At 37.4% G+C, this 22,865-nt stretch overlaps 1 protein-coding gene across 1 annotated transcript in view; it reads left to right on the top strand.

Moving 5' to 3' along the window:
• Positions 1-22,865, top strand: part of LOC131035728 (uncharacterized) — a 201,031-nt gene that overhangs the window by 40,665 nt on the left and 137,501 nt on the right. The window contains exon 3 of the mRNA XM_057967466.2: positions 12,749-12,872. Coding sequence (XP_057823449.2) covers positions 12,749-12,872 — 124 coding nt within the window. The remainder of the gene's footprint in view (positions 1-12,748; positions 12,873-22,865) is intronic.

The raw sequence follows: 22,865 nt of genomic DNA on the forward strand, positions 1-22,865 counted from the left end.
TAGCAGGGTGTTGCTCTAGTCTTGGATCAGCTATGATATCCTGGTTTAGCAGAAAACAGTCAGCAGTTGCTCAGAGTTCCAGTGAAGCCGAATATATGGCTGCATCCATGGGAGCACGTGAGGCAGTATGGTTAAGGAAATTGCTAGTTGGACTATTTGGGAAGCCCCTAAACCCCACCGTGATTCATTGTGATAATCAAAGCTGCATCAAACTTTCTGTAAATCCAGTTTTTCATAATCGATCCAAGCATATAGAAATCCCATACCATTACATAAGAGATATGGTAGACAGAGATGTCATCAAATTGACCTACATCAGCACTGAAGAGCAAAGTGCCGACATATTCACCAAACCTCTTGCAAAGTTGAAAGTGGAGTACTTTAGAGGTAAACTTGGTATGACCAAATTATAATGGAAATTTCTGATATTAATCTTAATCATATGTAATTGATATATTCATGAATATCTTGAATGCAAAATTGCATGTATGTGTTATGTCATGGAAGGTGACGATCTTTCATGTGATGTAAGTGTAAGATCGCTATTGTAAGGTGACGACTTTCACAATAGCCTGATCTGTTATCAAGATTGACTACATTAAGTTGCTGTCCGGAATGTGCTGGAAATCTTGATACTAAATTTGCTATGATGAGTTATTGAATTGTTATCATTAAATTATTGTTCCGAAATATGTCGGAAATTATGATAACAATCATATCATGATTGACTACATTAATTTGCTGTCCCGGAATGTGCCGGATATCATGATACTAAAATTATTTCACCTGTGATAATAACAATGTTACAATTGTCACTAGAATCAAGGTTGTAATTTGATAAGACTTCAAGTAGTTGTTGTCCCAGAGTGTTGGATATTAGATAATCCATATGAAGTATTTCACTAGTAAGTGTTACTAAGTGAATGATCATGTCAAATAAATGTGTATATCTAGAATGTTGTTCCTTAATACTTAATTATGAAATTCAATCCTCTTTTGCTAAGAGGGAGTGTTAAGGATATAGCTTTATTCGGATTGAAGCAAGTAATATATAACAACATTGAATGAAGGGTCATGTCCCCGTAGGGTCATGACTCTACGTGGCATATGAAGCCACGTAGAAGTCATGCCCCTATGTGGACATGACTCTTCATCCTTTTATTTATAGGCATCGACACTTGCTGTGAACTGAAACCAATAACTGTGGCAGTTCCATGAACCAGCAAGCTGTCGATATTATCATAGAAGATTAATAGTTAGAGTTATATATATATACACATCGGAGGTAAAACATATTTATTGCAGTGATCTTGTTAAAGTCTATCCTCACTACATATTATTAGACTATTGCATTCTCTATCTCTGATCTAAATTCCTTAACAAAAACACTCCAGGAACAAATTACAGATTTGAATACCCTTTTGGAATTTACATCCAATCCCAAGAGATTGAGTTTTGACTCTGCTCCAGCACCCCTAAGCACCTACTGAGTTTGCAGACATAATAGGCCTAATTCGGCCTGTTTTCCAAAGCAACTACTTGAGGATGGGGTTGCAGAACCAAACTCACCACTTGGTCATGTTCCTTAGGCTTCTAATAGATCAAATCCACCATTTGATTGGTCACCAAACACTCCCTAGGTGACTGTTTGTTCATTCCTCCTCGTAGGCTAGACTAAACACATTGTCTTGTTTAGCCTAGGTTTTGGTGGCAACCACACCAACCCTCACTCCCAGATTCCACCCTTTGGAAATCTCAGTGTACACACCCTTGACTTGCATTTTCCAAGAGGTCGTTGAATTCCACAAAGGAATTTGCAAGTTAGGGCCACATCTTTGGTGAAACCCTGTGAACCGGGTCTTAGAATGATAGTTTTTGGCAAACTGCCCACACCTCGCTCCAAACTCTATCAATTTGAGTCAGATCACTTGCATTCGAACCTGCACTCACACCACAATCCAACAAATTCAAACTTCCATGTAAGTAAATCCTTTGTTAGATCGTACAGTATGGAAAACAATGGAAATTGGGTAAAATATGAGTTTCTTGTTATTCAAACCACCAATCTTTACATGCTTCATCCAACACCAACATGGAAGATCTCAGAGGCCTAAATAGACCTTCCCCCAATGGCTACAACTGTTTTTCAATTGATTATGGCCGTTGGAACCTCTTTTCCCAATTGGTGGAAAATGTTGCTTAGCAATTTTTTTAACTTTTGACAATTTTGCATTTTTGACACTTTTGACATGCCAACGTCCCTAATGGACTTTGTAGACCTATCCTAGGCCTAAAACAACTCAAGACAACCTGTCAACATGCATCTTATACTATATGAACCTCATGGCCTAATTTGGTCTCTAGGTTTATAAATGACCTTAGAGCCAATTGGCCTTACAAATGGGTTCTTTATTACATCCATAGGATCCAAACTGATCCAAAACACCATCCTAGGATCTAAGACCACCTATCCAACACAAAAACAACAAAAGAAATCCAAAACCAAGAGGGTTCCTTGCACCATACTCTCGGGGCTAGAAAAAACTCAAGTCTCTTGAGTTGGCAAATCTGGAACCTTGCACCCAATCTTCTCCAAAGCCTTCTCTGTCATCCAGGTTGCATCTTCTAAGGGCTTGTCCTTCCATTGGACCAGGTACTCATAGTAGGTATGCCTCCTTGTTTTCTTACTCACCCTCTTGTCAAGTACATGCTCAACTTCAAGCTTAGTTTGCTTAGGTAGGTCTTGTAACATCTCTTCCCTGCTAGAATCATCTTGACTTGCATCACACACATCATTAACAGGACCTTTATATGCATATATATCTGAAACATTGAAAGTGTTAGAGAGACCAATATCCGGTGGGAGATCAATCTTGTAGGCATTGGTGCCACACTTTTGAATGATTTTGAAAGGACCTATCTTCTTCATCATCAACTTGGTGTATTTCTCCTTAGGGAGTCTCTCCTTCTTGAAATGAATCATCACCGTATCTCCAACCTTAAACTGCAAATCTCTCCTTTTCCTATCTGCTGCATGCTTGTACTTGTCTGAGGTTTTTTTTAACCTATCCTTTACTTGTTGATGGATATCCCTCATCACTTCTGCATAGTCCTTTGCTTGTGCACTTCTTCTATCCAAATCCTTCACATCTCTCAACTCCAATACACCTCTAGGGTGTGACCCATACACTATTTCAAAGGGACTATGACCAGTGCTCTTATTCACTGAGTCATTATAAGCAAATTCTGCTTGAGAAAGTATTGAATCCCATGTAGCTCCTTGATCCTTGGTTAGACACCTTAATAGGTTTCCAAGTGACCTATTGATGAGCTCGGTCTGTCCATCAGATTGGGGATGATAAGGTGAGGTAAATGACAAATTGGTACCCAACCTCCTCCAAAGATTTCGCCAAAAATGCCCAATAAACTTAGAATCTTTGTCTGAGATGATTGATAGTGGCAAACCATGTAATCTTACAACCTCCTTAATGAATATACCTGCTATGTGAGATGCATCATGTGTGGTTTTACAAGGTAGAAAGTGAGCCATTTTTGAAAACCCGTCAACAACTACATAGATGCTGTCATAACCCTGTTTAGTCTTTGGGAGTCGTAATACAAGTCCATGTTGACTGAATCCTATGGCTTGTTTGGTATGGGCAAAGGAGTATACAAACCTACATTTGAACAGCTACCCTTGGCCTTTTGACAAATCATACAACCTTCCACATACTTTCTGATCTCAGTCTGCATCTTAGGCCAGAAGTAGAATCTTCTAACCAACTCAAGGGTCTTGTCAATCCCAAAATGACCTGCCAAGCCCCCACAATGCTTCTCTTTCACAATGTTTTCTCTCATGGAGCCTTTAGGGATGCAAAGTTGGCTTCCCTTGAAAAGTAGACCTTCTTGCAGAATAAAATCTGAGAACTCCTTATGGTACTTGTCACCCATTTCCTTACATACTTGGTATGCTTCTTTGAAATCCTCATCTCCTTGATACATGTCCTTCATGGAAGTGATTCCTATGCTCTCCAACTGAATCTCCTTCACTATCAAGTTCCTCCTGCTAAGGGCATCATCTACCTTATTTGCTACTCCTTTCTTGTGCTTGATGGTGAAAGTGAATGCTTGAAGGTATTCCATCTACTTCATATGTCGGTGATTCAACTTGTCCTACCTATTCAAGAAACTCAGAGCATGGTTATCAATATAGACTACAAACTCTTTTGGGAACAAATAATGCCTCAATTTCCTCAAAGATTGAACCATTGCATACATCTCTAAGTCATAAGTTGAGTACTTATGTTTGGCTTTATTCAATTTTTCACTAAAGAAGGCTATTGGTCTACCTTCTTGACTCAAGACTCCTTCTATTGCCTTGTTACTTGCATCACATTCTATGGTGAAAACCTTATGGAAATCAGGTAGAACTGATATAGGTTGCTCTGCTACCCTTCTTTTCAAATACTCAAGGACTTATTTGCTTCACTAGTCTATACAAACTGACATTTTCTACCTCCCTTTATAGTGTCAATCATAGGTGCACATACACCACTAAAACTCTTAATAAACTTCCTATAGAAGCTTGCAAGACCATGAAAACTCTTTATCTCACTTGCATTTCTAGGTGTAGGCCAATTGAGGATTGCTTCCACCTTGGATGGATCCATCTTGAGGCTTCTCTTGGAGATTACAAAACCAAGAAATACTAACTCCTCCTGCAAGGAGACACATTTCTCCAAATTGATCTTCAACTGCTCTTCATTCAACCTTTTCAACACTAAATCCAAATGCATCAGATGCTCATCCCTATTCTTGCTAAAAATCAATATATCATCTAAGTACACAACAACAAAATGATTGATAAAGGGTTTCAAGACTTCATTCATGAGTCTCATGAATGTACTAGGAGCATTTGAGAGGCCAAATGGCATAACCAGCCATTCATAAAGTCCTTCATTTGTTTTGAAGGCTATCTTCCACTCATCTCCCTCTCTTATCCTGATTTGATGGTAGCTGCTCTTCAAATCCACCTTAGAATAGTACTTGGCTCCTGCTAGACAGTCCATCAAATCTTCTATCCGAGGCATAGGGAACCTATAACTGATTGTGATCTTGTTGATGGCTCTTGAATCCGTACATAATCTCTATGTACCTTCCTTCTTTGGGGCCAATACTGCAGGGACAACACAAGGGCTAATACTCTTCTTTATGAATCCTTTCTCTAACAACTCATGTACTTGCCTTGCAAGTTCTTCATTTTGATTAGGGGTCAATTTATATGTTGCTTTGTTGGGCAATGTTGAGCCTGGTATGAGGTCAATGCAGTGACTTATATCTCTAAAAGGTGGTAGGGTCTTTGGTTTGCTTCCTGCAACTATACCCTTGTATCTTTCCAACAACTCTTTCACTTCTCTAGGACCTACAGTCCTCTCTTGTATCTTGTCTTCCTCTTTCTTCCTCACTTCTTCTCTTGGCTTCACCACTATGGCAAAGCATGAGGTATCCTTCTCTTTGATTGTCTGCATAAACTCCTCCCTACCTACTAACATGACACTAGTCACAACATGATTGTCCTTACCATCATCCGGTAGTGGGGTCATAGTGTATTGCACAGCATCTTTGGTCAATTTGTAGACATTTTTCTTCCCATCATGCCTTGAGTCTACATCATATTGCCATGGTCTCCCAAGGAGTAAATGGCAAGCATCCATCTCTGCAACATCACACAAAATCTTGTCTCTATATTCATCTATCTGAAAATCAACCCAAACTTATTCACTTACCAAGGCGTGCTGCTCTTTGCTCAACCAAGAGACTTTGTAGGGGCAGGGGTGAGGAAGTTTCTTCAATCCAAGTTTGCTAACCATCTCTATTGAAGCAAGATTATCAATTGACCCTGAGTCAAGTAGTTCTAAACAATGACTTCCTCTGTGGTGGCTCCTTGACGGTTGGTACCTTCAAGAGGGTCCTTTCGAACATTAGACACTCCCCTTGCTGCGGATCTGCATGTCTTGAAGGTGATTTCACACTTTGGGTGTCCTCTTGTGCCAAATGAACTCTTCTTTCTCCACTTTGACTTTTAGAACCTTGCTTTTCCGGACATCCGAATGATTGGTGGCCAACTTGATTACATGTGAAACACCTACCAGTGAACAAATTGGTTCCTCTACCTTCAAATCTACCTCGGCCATGTGGTCTTCTTCCTCTGAAACTACCCCTGTGACTTGGTTCTCCTTCTGATTCTTGATTACTTGACTCTCCTTGTGGTTTAGGAGATGTTCCTCTTCCACCAAATCTGCCTCTTCCTCTAAAGTTTCGTCCCCTTCCTCTACCTTGTTGGTCTCCCTTTCTTCTGAACTTTTCTTCAATTCTTAATGCCATTTGAGAGCATTTATGAACCGTCTCAGGATTAAAGAGACTTAGTTCATCTTGAAGGGCATACTTGAGGCCATTCATGTATCTTGCTAACTTTTGCTTCTCACTCTCTGGTACCTTTGCTCTTAAGGACAGTTTGTGGAACTCCTCGGTGTATCCACTCACATCTAAATCCTTTTGTCTTAAGCTATGCAACTTCTTGTGCATTGTCATTTCATAATCCTCAGGTACAAATTGCTTTTTCACCTCTGCAACCATCCTCTTCCATGATGAGATGGGGTTCTTCCCTTCTTCTCTCTCATTTTGCAAGAAGTTCCACCAACTAAGGGCGGATCCCTTCATCTTAGACTTAGCAGTCTTCATCTTTTGGTTCTCAGGCACATCTTCACACTCAAAGTGGTTCTCTAAGGCCTCCAACCAATCCATGACTTCCTTTGGGTTCATCTTCCCAGTGAACATAGGTAAGCTTGCTTTGTCATCTTTGCTACCTACTCTCTCAAGGGCTTCAAGGAAACTTCTTTGATCTGCAGGTATTCTCTCTCTTGCCTGCAAAATGGCATCATCATCATTCCCTTCTTCTTCTTTTTCATCAGAGTCTTCTTGCTTCTTGTCCATCTTACCCTTCAACTTATCCAATTCTTTTCTCATGTCTGTGTTTGCTGCTGCTTGCTCTCTTACCAACTTGGCCAGTTCAACGTTGGTCATCCTTCTCCCATCACTAGTGTCTTCTCCTTCCGACATCCTGTCAATCTTCTTCTTCCACCCTCAAGAACCTTTAGGCTCTGATACCACTTGATGCAGACTGGGCAACTAGAAGGTCAAAAGACCCAAAATCACCCCTCTATGCCTTCTCTAAGGCCTATTACAACCCCACAACTAGGGTTCTACACACACCAATGCAACCAGTCACCTACTGCACTTCCTAAGGAGGGTTTGGACTATTTGACAACCAAGTTCACTCACCCTAGCCTTCCAACCAAGTTTGGAAGTCTCCTTTTTACACCCGGGTCAAGAAACCCCTATTTAGGCCTAATCCTAGTAGCCCTACCAGACCGGTATTTCCCAAATCATTCAAAATTCTCTCAAAACACTCCAAGAACAAATTACAAATTTGAATACCCTTTTGGACTTTACATCCAATCCCAAGAGATTGACATTTGACTCTGCTCCAGCACCCCTAAGCACCTACTGAGTTTGCAGACCTAATAGGCCTAATTAGGCCTGTTTTCCAAAGAAAATACTTGAGGATGGGGTTGCAGAACCAAACTCACCACTTGGACATGTTCCTTAGGCTTCTAATAGATCAAATCCACCATTTGACCGGTCACCAAACACTCCCTAGGTGACTGTTTGTTCATTCCTCCTCATAGGCTAGACTAAACACATTGTCTTGTCTAGCCTAGGTTTTGGTGGCAACCACACCAACCCTTACTTCCAGATTCCACCCTTTGGAAATCTCAGTGTACACACCCCCAACTTGCATTTTCCAAGAGGCCGTTGAATTCCACAAAGGAATTTGCAAGTTAGGGCCACATCTTTGGTGAAACCCTATGAACGGGGTCTTAGAATGATAGTTTTTGACAAACTGCTCACAACTTGCTCCAAACTCTATCAATTTGAGTTAGATCACTTGCATTCGAACCTGCACTCACACCACAATCCAACAAATTCAAACTTCCATGTAAGTAAATCCTTTTTCAGATCGTGCAGTACGGAAAACAATGGAAATTGGGTAAAATCTGAGTTTCTTGTTATTCAAACCACCAAATCTTTACATGCTTCATCCAACACCAACATGGATGATCTTAGAGGCCTAAATAGACCTTCCCCCAATGGCTACAATTGTTTTTCAATTGGTTATGGCCGTTGGAACCTCTTTTCCCAATCGGTGGAAAATGTTGCTTAGCAATTTTTTCAACTTTTGACAATTTTGCATTTTTGACACTTTTGACGTGCCAACGTCCCTAATGGACTTTGTAGACCTATCCTAGGCCTAAAACAACTCAAGACAACCTGTCAACATGCTTCCTATACTATATGAATCCCATGGCCTAATTTGGTCTCTAGGTTTATAAATGACCTTAGAGCCAATTGGCCTTACAAATGGGTTCTTTATTACATCCATAGGATCCAAACTGATCCAAAACACCATCCTAGGATCTAAGACCACCTATCCAACACACAAACAACAAAAGAAATCCAAAACCCCTGCACCAGGGGTCATTTAAATAAAATCTGTATGTTTTAAAAGTGCACCCTTTCCTATCGTGCCTTACAAGGCCAAGTAAAATACCGAAGTGGGTTAGGATAAAATCAAAACTCATTTAAAAGTTTGGCGATTCTTTTTTTTGGCATTATGTATTTTCGGTGCTCTTTGGTCAAATTCATGTTTGGCCAAATTATGCGTTTCCTCATGGACCGAGAAAAGGCTCATAAGGGTGTTGGATATAAAAGGAGCTGAAACAATGATAAGGTTTGGGCTCAAATCAAAACAAACAAGGGTTCATTCATTTCTTTTGATGTCCCTATCCAAGCCGATGAAACCCCTAAATTTGTATTTAACAAATTCGGCTCATGGATTGAACAGATATATTCCAAAGTTGCACCTTGTCATCTGCGTGAAATCACCAAAAAATATATTGAGAAGGGGGGTCAAGTTCAGTTGGAGCAAATAAAATAGACCGTGCGATTTCAAAAGACCAAAATGCTTTTGCATATACTAAAGTTTATACCGATGTTGCCTTGGAGGCATTTAATATTTGCTGCAACTATTTAAATTTTTCAAGGTGTTCGATTCGGGTTGAACTTTCTTTTCGTAGATCAATGCCACTGGAAGGAGCACGGAAGATCAAAAAGGTGACCATAGATCAAAAACATGCTATAGCGTAAAGGCAAAGCGCGACAATGGCGAGGATCAATTCGATCAGATGAAAGATACAACCACAACACGAAAAGACCGAAGCGATGCTGTTCCAAGTCTTTGGAGAGCAGTGGCAAACATAGAATGCTACCTAGAAAAAGCATAATTAGAAAATGTACAATTGGAAATTCCAAAAAAATCAGCTTGTGTACAACAGAAATTGCGTTATTGTAATGTAACTACCTATGGGCCCCCATTAATGCATTTAAAACAAAGGGGACACAAGTTAGTTATTTCTCAACTACCCGCTCTAGAAAATTGATGTCAAATAGTTGTAGGTAGCTGATAAAGTGGTTGAGAAGAGGTAGTTGGGAAGTTATGGGAATTACTATGTATGGGTTAAAGCTGACAGGCTTCTAGAAGACAGATTGCAGCCATTGGATGGCTTCAATCTTGGCCACTAATTCAAATTGTAAAATCTATGAAAGGCTAGTGCCTCTCTTTTGTAAAGGGTTAGATTTTTAGGAGTTAGATGGCTAGATAGTTAGATAGTTAGGCCGTCTGCAAATTAGGAGTAAGAGTAAAGAAGGATTGCTAAGCAAAAATTGTTGTAATGGCAGTTGAAAGCAAATAAATAAACATTGAAGTATGGTGCTTGTCATTTTGTTTTCTCCTTTTTGCATGGTTTCTCTTCATCTGATTAGTTAGAGTTCATGATTTTAATGGTGAAATGCGAGCGTATTTGATGTGATTTTCAGGTTCATACCATTGAGGGCTTGTTGATTGTAGGTTCCCGTGTATGGTTAGTCTGAACTCAAAACTATTCTGAGTTCAACTGTAGGTGTTTGTCTTAGGTTGTGCCAGAATTGGGTGCCTGAATGAGTATCTACAGTCTGAAAATCTTTCATTCCCTTGGAGCTTGCACTATCCCTGTGGAGTTGTGAGTATATCTTTGGCTAAGAAGGGGTTAGTTTATGTGAAATTTGTCTACCCGTAACATCAATCATTACTACCATTGTCCTTAGGATCTCTAAACCCTATCCCTTTTGTTATTTATTTTCCCAGCTTGAGATTCAAAGCGTCATTAGATGCCAGCTTGCCGCAACCGTAAGTCCCCTCGTGTTTACCTGCAAATCACATTACCGCTGAGTCATCCTAAGCAATCAAGACCTGATGGTTGGAACCTTGAGGTTGTCCCCTTTGATCATCTAGGACAACATTAGGGATTTCCTTATTCAAGAGAAGATAGGATACTTAGTATTTTATTTCATGTTGACCGAAAGAGTAGCAGTACAATTTCCCGCATCAACAGGTCTCTACTTCTCAAGTTTTAGATGTGTTAGATGAATGGAAAATATTATTGTTGATGAACGGCGAAGCCTAATGTTCATACCACTTGGAATTTGTTGATTGCAAGTTGTAGTGTGTGGTTAGACTGAACTTATCTAAAAGCTTAACTTCAATTATTTTATGCTCATTGTACATGGTGTTGGTGTGCATAGGTGATATGAAAATCATTTGCTTTCCTTAGTAGATTGCACCATCTTTGTGTAGTTGTTTCCTCATGGCGAAGCAAAGCTTGGTTTGGTTTCATCCCATCAGCAATTATTTCTTACATCCATAAGTGTTAGCATAAACTCTCAAAACCCTTTTCCTTTTGTCTTTTGTTTTCCAAGTCAGTTAAGTGAGATCCCACGTTCCAGTCGTGTTCAAAGTGTGAGTCCCTTCGTGATTACCAGCATTATCACATCAAACACACTGAGTCTATCAAGAACTTAAAGTTGATTGTTTGCATTGTAAATTTTGGAGTCACCTTATTTGATCGCATAATTTAGTATATGAGGTTTCTTTGTTCAAGAGAGTATAGAATACTTGGTATTTTATTCTGTGTTCAAGGTGTCCTAAAAAACATATCAAGTGTCATTGATACACACTTAGATATGATGGTTGCATCAGCAAGGACCTATTTTACATGCCCACGCAAGAGTCATCATAGAACTATAGATGTTGGATGAGTGGTGTAAACTCTTTTTAGCCATAGTTATATTTTTAGTTTAGATATTTTGTTTTGGTGCCATAAATTTCACAATCCATGAGTTTTGTATAGACTTGACAATAGTAAAAATATTATATACTTAAAAATGTTGTTTCCTTTAGATAAAATCCCATTTTTTGCTCATGTGATTACTGCATACTTGTATATGTGGTCAAAGTAGCTTCTATTTGATTAGTTTATTATGTCTCAAAATTTATCTATTGAAGGGTGCATAATAAAAGCTTTAAATTCGTAAAATCTCTATGTTTCATGCTTTAGTCAATTTGTCAAGTTTTGGCTGAGTTTGAATATCAATCAAAATCAACTCACCAAGTTTGAGACTTGTAAGTATGAGTTTGAGTGAAGAGAAGTATTAATTTTCAGCTTTTACTAAGGTATACAACTTTTCTTTTGATTTCTTTGGGAGGTAGTAGAATTCTTTTCACCAAACGTGGCTCAATTCTTACTTTTAGATGTAAATATCCAAGCATTGTAATTGTGGTTTAATTTGACTGAATATTTAGAAGTATCCTTTTCTGAAAAGGATATTAACTTTTACGTATAATATGTGAAAGATCCATGTTTGTTAAGCAACTCTTTTATATGATCATTTATAAGTGGAAGATTCATGTTATTTGTACAACTATTGTCCATGAATGTTGGAAGGTTCATGTTTGTTAGATATTTGTTACTCATGGATATTTATTTACCCTCTAGAGTTTGTAATCTTGGTTTGGCTTGTTGGTGGAGAGGGATTTGGACTGTCCCAAATTAATGATTCCTTATGCAATGAACATCGTTGGATGTTCATTTACAATTTGTGGCGTGGTGATGTTTGGAAGGTTCATGTTTGTTAGATATTTGTTACTCATGGATATTATTTACCCTCTAGAGTTTGTAATCTTGGTTTGGCTGGTTGATGGAGAGAGATTTGGACAGTGTCCCAAATTTTGATTCCTTATGCAATGAACATCATTGGATGTTCATTTACAATTTGTGTTGCGGTGGTGTTCTCCACTTAAACCAGACCTGTTGTGTTTATATGAGTGACCCATGTTAGATGTGAGTAGATTTTCTTAATGTTGGTAGATTCCGTATTTTCTAAAATTTCTCTAGTATGTATTGCTACGATGCTTCATATGATAATGAGGGAGAATTAAATGAAATAGACTATGGAGGCTTTTGTTGATATGCTATATAAGTTTAATTCTCAACCTTATGCTAATGCATTATTTTGTCCTCATGGGATTACAGTTCCGTATGGTTGAAGATGTAAAATTTCTTTTGCAAATGCATGTTTCATTAATACATATGATTTGCTTTGAACAGATTTATGTTTTTTATGCAGTGCACTTTTGAAACATTTGTTATGATGTGATATTTATATTAAGTTCACATCATATTTGTCATTTCTATGTTTTTGTGTATCAGAGATCTGTTTCAGTGCAGCAGAGATTTGATTTTGGTCATTGTAGGTGGTAACCTCTGGTTTGGCAAGTATTTCAAGACTTCCATGGGGTTCACAAGCTATACCTGATGTTGCAATTGTGAGGGAGGAAAGAGGGCAGCCAATGAGGTTATTGCAGTTGTATGAATTTGGTAACATTTTTACCAAGTAAATTTGTACTTGACTTCTTTAAATGGACATATCTTCATTGTTTAGTGAAAACCTTAAAGTAGCTTTATGTAAAATCAGACCATTCTCTATTTGATTGATGATTTTTTCATTAAAGTACTTTTGTTAATACAAATCTTTTTTGTTTTATAGGAAAACTGTATCTTTTAACATTCCTTTTAATTTAACATGGAAATACAACAAGAAATGTGATGTTATCAATATGGATCCATATTCCCATTTCTTTTGAATTTTGTTTATGCACTATATCATAGAAGCTGTTTTCCATAAATTCTGGCATTCAATTGTAGTTGCCAACTTAAACTCTCAGCTCCATCAGCAGAATTTGTATAATTACTACGGATCAGCATTAGTTACATCTCTTGTGTCCAATAGAATGCATGTTACCCTGATATACTGATTATCAATCTTTCAACCCATTGCTAATATAAGAAAGAAAAGTTGTTTCATTATTTTTCTTTTCTGGTATGGTATCTTGTCTTAGTTGCTAGTTTAGGTACAAGATGAACAGACAAATATATATTTTTTCAAATTCTTTGTCCAGTCAATTAGGCAGTTATTATCTTTTTCATGAGAGTCAATCTTATGGCCTGAAACCCTTGACATCAAATATGTAAGACACAACATTGAATCAACAAAATGCCTTCCTATCTAATTTGTGTACCCGAATGCATACGTAAAATAGCATAGTGATAAACCTCAAAGAACTTCTGAAAATGGCATCACCAAATCAGTCCAATTTTGTCCTGCAAAGGAAAATAATGGATAACATTACTGCTGTCCAAGAGATCATTCATTCCATTTGTTTGAATAAATGACTTGGGGTTCTCAAACCAGAGACTTCAGAGGCTCTTAACCAGTGTAACTGGTCACTTGTCCTCTGCACTCTGGTTGCCTATAGATTCTCTTGGCATGTTGTCCAATGGAGCCAAAGGTGTATCACAACTCTAATCGTTCATGTTAGCAATTAATCGACACTGGGAAGGTGGTTCCACTTATTTGGACGCCTGAGGCAGGGTGGTACCCTCAGTCCCTATTCTTTTATCATAATGTATAAACATCTGCTTCTACTTCACCAGGAATAACAATATGGTCTTGTTTTTGGATTACCAACCTCTGAGTAAGGACAATTTTACCTGGGTTTCAATTCACTGATGACACTCTTATTCTCTACCCCGATCCTGAAAATAGATATGAAGCCTCAAAGCTATGCTGGATCTGTATTAATATGCATGTGGATAACTCATTAACCAATCCAAATCCACTCTGATCTTTGATGCTCTTTGTGCATTCAGGAAAAGTTAGATTCAAGAAATTTTGGAATATAGGGAAGACCGTTGACCTACCACCTCTCTTGGTTTTCTACTCGATATCAAACAAACAATATCCTTTTGGGAGAATTTGAAATGAAAAATGATGAATAAGCTTGATGACTTGATCAACATATGGCTTTCAATGGCTGGATGAGTTTAGTTTATAATGTCTATTAAAATCAATTCCTGTCTGCTCGATGAACCTGGTTACACTTCCCTTAGTACGGAGGCTTAAATTGTCTAAGTGCAAAGAAAATTTCTTTCGAAAGGAACTGGTACAAATTTCTGATGTTGCAGAGTCTTAGATAACACAAACCAAAAGCTTCCGTTGTCTTTGTGATGAGTTCTCACTTACATGTACTAAAAATCTTTTGACATCTAATACTAATACCATACATGGCTGGTATTGTTATTTGATGGAGTGGAGTAGCTCTTGAACAAAGATGATGTTATCTGTGATTTGTCTTTCTGGGATAGACAGGTTGACTGTCACAAATGAGCTTGCAAAGTAGGCATTTCAGCCAGCTGGCTGTGAGTTGAGTAAGCCTTTTGTAGACCATGTTGCATAAAGCATTTAGTCTATATTGGTCCATAGATTCAGCTTGAGTTGCCTTTGGGATAATGATGAGGATTCATTGGTTATAATGTAGGAATTAGAGAAATTAGACTAGGTTTATAATCTAAAGTCTAATTACTTTCCTCTTTTCATTCATGTAGAAGGTAAAAAAAAATTAACCTAGCTGTTGGGAGGTTAATCTAACTTAGCTATTGGTTAATACTTCTCCCAATTGTATTTCGCATTGAGATTTTGTAAGATATTCTCAAACTTGTAATTTTGGCATATATTATGCCTATTTCTTGTAATTTCTCCTTGAAATTGTTGGTAAAAACTAAAGAATGAGATTGAGAGAAAATGACGTGTTTACTTAGGTTGAGAGCATCACATTATATTATTGATCATATGCAAAAAATAGAAAGTGATTACATCTAAAAATGGATAAAAGTTACTACAACTACATATTATAGACTAGTGTACACAAACTTATTATAGCGTTGATTTAATATTTTAATATCCATCTTAATGACTAAACTGGACGGATCTGGAGGTTTAATTATTAAATTACAATATGCCCCTTGGGATGTGTAAAAATGGGAAGAATTATTTGCATGACAGTAGGCATATGATAAAGATATGCAAAAAGAACATAATGGGCATGCCTTGCTGTAGAGTTATCAATTAGCTTGCCTGTCTTCTGAGGTGATGCATTTGATTTGATGAAGTCATCATTGGGCTCACCTTCATAATGCCAATGGGGTCTTTGAGGCATAACAAGAGAAAGCTGAAGAGTTTAAGATCCTGTGCATAGTATATGCCAAAATTTTTCCAATCTTTCCCAACTCAGTTGAAAGACATTATGACAAACAATTTGCTTGCATGCTGGTTAGAGATTTCAGTTTGCAGATATGATAATGTGCATTTTTTGTTTAATGATCAGCACATAGAAATATATTGATTCCAACTAATTATTCATGAAAAAGAGCAAGTACCAGTAATGGAACTGAAACTGAGTGTTTTCATTCATTGAACAGCTGTAAATAATGTTCATATTTATGAGCTGTTAATAAATTAAGTTCAGACTTTACACAGACAATATAGTCAATTTCTGACTCCGTTTTCTTCAAAATAACAGATTTAACTTGCAGGAAGTTCTCTGTGTAATGACCAGTCCCAGCTTGTACCCCACTTTTTGCAATTTTCTACAATAGTACTATCAATGTCTTTCACCAACTGTTTGTAATGTCCTTTCTAGGATTATAGGCTCGTAAGAGACAATTACTTCAAATCTTTAAACTAATTATAGATTATAATAACAGATTTAGATCATGAAGTATATAATCAATAGTATGGACACAAACATATATAGATATTGATTCTTTCAATGTCATTCACTGTTTCTAATTGATACAATGTCTGAATACCAAGTGAATAATATATCCTTAAACTCTCCCTTTCTCTGATAATGATGAGGGATATCGATTGGATAGAATGCTATTTCTGGTCTGTCCTCTGAAGTATATACTGTTTGTGATCTTCCAATCCGCAACTTACTTCAATTGCTTTTCCAAATATGGTGATGAACTATGCAATGAACTTTCTGCCCTTGCTAATATGTCTGATATAGTCAATAATATCTGCAGACCTGAAGGTGCTAATTCTGATATAAGGATAATTGCTTGCACACAATGATGGACTGCTGTTCCAGATATGAGAATAAGTATATGCAAAATGTGGTGTATTGCTTATGAACTATATGTTGCTCTCTCAGATTTGAATCTATGTGTTTGCAACTGGAGGGGCTCTCAGATTTAGAATCGATTTGGTTTGTGCATCCAATTTTGTGCCTACAGCATTTGCTCAATAAGAGCGATTCAAACTGGATAAGAAAAAAAGATATAAACTCCACGATGATCTTTGAACGAGTTTGATCCAACTCTTATATCTCCCAAATCAAAAGGGTTGCAATCCTTGGAGTTGGTGAGTCGTGTCTCTTCTAGATTGAACTTTTTTCATAACAATTGTTGCCATAATTAATCGCTGCCTTCATACCTTTTCACAATCAGTGTCTTGATTGACAGTTAGTTATCCTTGTGCCTCTTCATTAAGAGATCCATTAGTTGACAATCATTATCGATTTGATATTGCATAATACCGATTAGTCTATTCATCGATTAAAGATGCTTGATTATACTTGTCAATAGTATTAAGGACTGTTGATACTTATACAAGTCACTGTGATTATTACTCTTGCTTCATGTCGATTATGATCTAGACTCTATTGATGTTTTCTTCCCGTACTTAGTCGATCTATCCATTGATCTCCTTGTAATCTCATTGTCTCTATCCAACCTTGATGTAATCATTGTCACCTATCAACCATTGATGCATGTGATTAGTTTTCATAAATATTATTGTCATTCATCGGACGATTCTTCGATATGCCTTGATTGATCTGAAGTAGTTGATTACTTATGGACGATGTGCTTCTTGCTTGATGTAGTGAATATGTTGCTCATCATCGCTTTGGATGGTGAGCACTATTTGTCTTATCCTTTATATCTCTAAGGAAAATCATCTTATTTATAGGACTTCACAATTTTTCTTGAATTCTTTTATTCCTCTACTAACAACTAGCTATGTATATCTACTTCTAACTTCCTATTAACTGGACATTGGTGATCAAAGGACCGCCATTCCTTGATCACAGAAGTACTTAATTGTTTTGGTATCATTGGTGTAAGGATGGGGGCATCATAGTATCATTGGCACTTCTTGGAGATGCTTGTCTACAAGCATTTCATAATGTCCTCTTTCTTTCTTTAAGGTTTCATCATGTTCCTTTATGCTCGGTCCTTTGGATTTCCAACATCCCTTGAGAAGTTCTTGCATGCTTTCTTTAATCTTTTGGATAGGTTTGAGAGATGTACTTAGAAAAGAATCCTTACTTATGAATTGATTATTCTCCTCAAGTTGTTGATGTATATAGTGCCGGGAAAAGTTGGTCATTTCCCTTTTTCTTTCCCTCACTACCTCATGGCCTGCTCTTGTTGTTATTTTGTGTCGAATCCTATCTTGTATCCCTCTTAATCTGATTTCTTCTCCATTAACCCTGAATTTAAAGATCACAGATCCGAAGTCTTCGGTGAATGGATCAATGGATTTCATCCATTGTATTCCCAAGATCATATCAATGTCTCCAAATTCCAACACATGGAAATCATCACACAGCCTGTAGTCTCCGACGGTGACTTCCAGCCTTAGTGCTAAGGTGTGGCACTTCATACTGGTTCCATTTGCCAAGACTATGGGGAATTATCTTTGCTCATAAGTGGATATCTCTTGTGTCTGTAGGAGAGAGTAGTTTATAATGTTGTGTGTAGCTCCACTATTGATAAGGATGATAATGGTATCCTTGGACTTTAAATGTCGAAGGATCATAAGATCCCATAATGGTGGCTAGGGTACCTTTCTTGGCGGATGAGGGGGTCTAGCTTCATCCTTTGATTCATTTCTATCTAGGCTATCATCTTCTTCCCCATTACTATTTGGCCTTACTTCAACATAATCAATCTTTCCTTCCCCATGCATCTATGACCGGTTCCCATGCCTCCTTGCATGTGAAGCATAGTTTCTTCCTTCTTAGTTCTTAGCGAGTTCCTTCATCTAGCTGGTTTCTTCTAGGAGCCTCCCTTTGGAATGGTGTATTGAGTTGTTCCTTGGGCTTTGGAGTGTTCTAGTAGGGTGTCTTGCTTTTGTTTGATCCAGGGTCCATGTCCCTAGATTTCTTTATGCTTCTTATAACGTGCTAGGATTTAAAGCCTTCACCCACCCTCTAAGCAGATCCATCAGCCCATCCATGAATAGGACAATGAGATGCCTTTCGGAGATGTCTGTGACTAGGACCGATAGCCTTCGGAACTCCATTATGTAATTGTCTATGGATCCCTTATGTAATAGTAATGGTGTATTGAGTTGTTCCTTGGGCTTTGGAGTGCTCTAGTAGGGTGTCTTGCTTTTGTTTGATCCAGGGTCCATGTCCCTAGATTTCTTTATGGCTCTTATAATGTGCTAGGATTTAGAGCCTTCACCCACCCTCTAAGCATATACATCAACCCATCCATGAATAGGACTATGAGATGCCTTTCGGAGATGTCTGTGACAAGGACTGGTAACCTTTGGAACTCCATTATTTAATTGTCTATGGATCCCTTTTGTTTGAGTTGCACCAATTCTTTGTAATGTAGTTTGGGATCTTTGCTATCAAATCTTTCAATGAGCCTTTCCGTAAACTCCATATAAGATGTGATTCTTGCATGACCCATGGTGGTCATTCCATGTACCACCATTAATGTGCTACTCCATCTAAATGTACGGCTGCATACTTGATGTCTTCTTCTTCGGTCATTGGGTTTAGCTGGAAGTAGGTGTCCAACTTTTGCACCCATGCCCTGGCTATAGTATTTCCATCATAATATGGAATGTTGAGTTTTCCCACCTTCTGCTTTAGTTCAGAATAGTTGTCTCGATTGCCTCTCCTTGGTAAATACCTTATTCTCAAATCCATATAGTGTTTTAATGACATTTCAGTTTGGAGTCCTCCATCGGCCCAATCTTCTCGGAATTGATCTTGGAAATCTACTAATGAAAGTCCATTTTCTTCTTGCGGTTCAACTCTTTATGTAAAGGTTGGTATCATGGGTTGGGAACTCTTTGTGGTTGTCCTATGGTTTGGACTTCCATTGGTTGATTGTCCTTCGTTCCCTCCTTGGTTATTATTATTATTATTTGCTGAGATGTTTATTGCTGTTTGTGAGAGCATGTCAATTAGCTGAGCCATTCTTTGTCGAGTATTTCTTTGTTCAGCAAAGAACTGATCTATCTTCCTACCAAGGTCTTCGTCACCCATGCTTGTTCCTCCTCGTTGGCTGTTCTTGTTGTCTTGGCCTGACTTCTTGCATTGATAGGTTTTCAATTCTTTATCACTCATAAACATTCACAGGTTGACAGGATTTCTTGCTCTGATACCACTTCTAATGTCCCTTCTAGGATTTTTGGCTCGTAAGAGACAATTACTTCAAATCTTTAAACTTATTATAGATTATAATAACAGATTTAGATTATGAATTATATATAATATAATCAATAGTATGGACACAAATGTATATAGATATTGATTCTTTCAATGTCACTTGCTCTATCTAATTGATACAATGTATGAAATATGTCCTTAAACTTTCCCTTTCACTGATACTTATGAGGGATATCGATTGGATAGAATGCTATTTTTGGTATGTCCTCTTATGTATATGCTGTTTGTCATCTTTCAATTTGCAACTTCAATTGCTTTTCCAAATACGATGATGAACTATGTAATGAACTTGTTGGTCTTGCTGCTATGTCTGATATAGTCAATAATATCTGCAGACCTGAAGGTGCTGATTCTGATATAAGGATAATTGCTTGCACACGATGATGGACTGCTGTTCCAGATATGACAATAAGTATATGCAAAATATGACATATTGCTTATGAATGATATGTTGCTCTTTCAGATTTGAATCTATGTGTTTGCAACTGGAGGGGCTCTCTGATTTAGAATCGATTTGGCTTGTGCATCCAATTTTGTGCCTACATCATTTTCTCAATAAGAGAGATTCAAAGTGGATAAGAATAGAAGATATAAACTCCAGGATGATCTTTGAATGAGTTTGATCCAACTCTTATATCTCCCAAATCAAAAGGGTTGCAATCCTTGGAGTTGGCGAGTCATGTCTCTTCTAGAATTGAACTTTCTTCATAACAATTGTTGCCATAATTAATCTCTGCCTTCATACCTTTTCACAATTGGTGTCTTGATTGACAGTTAGTTATCCTTGTGCCCCTTCATTAAGAGATCCATTAGTTGACAATCATTAGTGGTTTGATATTGCATAATACCAATTGGCCTATTCATTGATTAAAGATGCTTGATTATACTTGTCAATACTATTATGGACTGTTGACACTTATACAAGTCGCTGTGATTATTACTCTTCCTTCATGTCGATTATGATCTAGACTCTATTGATGTTTTCTTCTCATACTTAGTTGATCTGTCCATTAATCTCCTTATCACATCGTCCCTATCCATCCTTGATGTAATTCTTGTCACCTATCAACCATCGATGTATGTGATTAGTTTTCATAAATATTATTATCCTTCATTGGATGAATCTTTTACATGTCTTGTTTGATCTGAAGTAGTTGATTACTTATGGATGATGCACTTCTTGCTTGATGTAGTGAATATGTTGGTGATCATCACTTTGGATGGTGATCATGTAATGGACACCCCGGAATGCCCAAAAACCATACCAACTGCTGCTAGGAATTTTATCAAATAGTTTGCATCCAACTCCTTATTTCTCTGTTTAATGTTTTAAATTCCCTTATGGCTCCGGAAATGAAATGTTGGTTTGTTTTACATGGAATTGAAATCACAGAATATGAACAAGAATGAAACTACAATAATATGCAACTGGAAATTGAACTACTGCTAATATGATATTATTTTCAGAATTAATCAAATACATAGCAGATTTTTCAACTCACTAAATACTCCAGCAATAATGTTCCATCAAATGTTTTCCAATCTTGCTGCTACAATGACATGAATAGTGCTGTGTGAATAGTGTCACGTGAATAGTGCCATGTGAATAGTGCCATGTGAATAGTGTCGCATGAATAGTGCCACATGAATAGTGCTTGCGTGAATAGTACCACGTGAATAGTACCCGCGTGAATAGTGTTGTGGCCTGTAGCTGGAAATGCACCCAGAATGCACCCAATCTGCCTGTTAATGAAGCTGAAAGGAGTGGATTCCAAAGGCCAAATCCTAAGGGAATGACGTCTAGAATGTCACACGAGAGGATAGACGTCCTTTAATGCCAAGGAAGGATCTGCAACTCACACATCAATTTCTTCTCAAATTCAACATGCTGAATGAAGCCACAAAAGTTTTCTTTTATTCTTTCTCCAAGGGTCGGCCCAACTCACTTAAGCAATGTGGGATAAAACATGTGCAATATAAAACATATTAAAATATTCACTTATGTCTCCCTTGGATGCCCCTTTAATTTGCACACATCCCCATAAAATAAATATTAAAGTAACACTTTAATATTTTACAATTAAATTAAATGTTACTTTAATAACACTGCAGGCATTAAAATATACTAGCAATCGGACTCCGAATAGTGCGACTGATAACTCGTTGGAAAGCTCTCGCCAAGGAGTATCGAATCCAATCACCAGAACTAGCCTCCGTTGTGTCCTGTTGACTTACTAAAAATAGTAAGTATGCTTGAAACTAAGTAAATCAACTCCGTTTTGGCCTGAACTGGAAATGACTAGGCCAAAACACTCCAGGATCCCTTTAAACCCTTTGTTAGCCCTCGGGACCATGTAGAGCTAGGCTAACGCACATATGCTTGGTCAATTGCTAAAGTGGGGACATTACAGATCACTATCTGTCTAAGGAAAATCGTCTTATTTATAAGACTTTACGATTTTCCTAAATTCTATTATTCCTCTACTAACAATTGGCTATGTACATCTACTCCTAACTTCCTATTCACTAGACATTGGTTTTGATGTTTATAGCTAAAGTTGAATCCTTGGTTGGGTCGACCTAATGAAGAAGCGCTTCATTAAATATAAATATCGTGAAGGATTCCTCCCTACTAAGAGGGAGTGTTAATGTTATTGTAGCTATGGTCGGATTCGTTCAGGCCGACATAGATAACATAAAGGTTGAGATAATATAATTATATTATAATTATTGATATTATAATAATTATATTGATGATACAATTATTGTGATTGATAATATAATAATTATATTGATAATATAATAATTATATTATTATTGTAAGATATAATAAAATATATTATTATGTAATAATATAATTATTAAATTAATAGGGTCACATGTGAAGTGTGGTCACCCTTGGTGAAAAGTCACCTCTCGCATATATAATGAGATATGTGATCTCATTCAATAAGGGATGATAACAATGTAATACAACTGCAGATTGACATACCAG

Source organism: Cryptomeria japonica, chromosome 3 (genome assembly GCF_030272615.1).
Source record: "Cryptomeria japonica chromosome 3, Sugi_1.0, whole genome shotgun sequence".
Classification (NCBI taxonomy): Eukaryota; Viridiplantae; Streptophyta; class Pinopsida; order Cupressales; family Cupressaceae; genus Cryptomeria; species Cryptomeria japonica.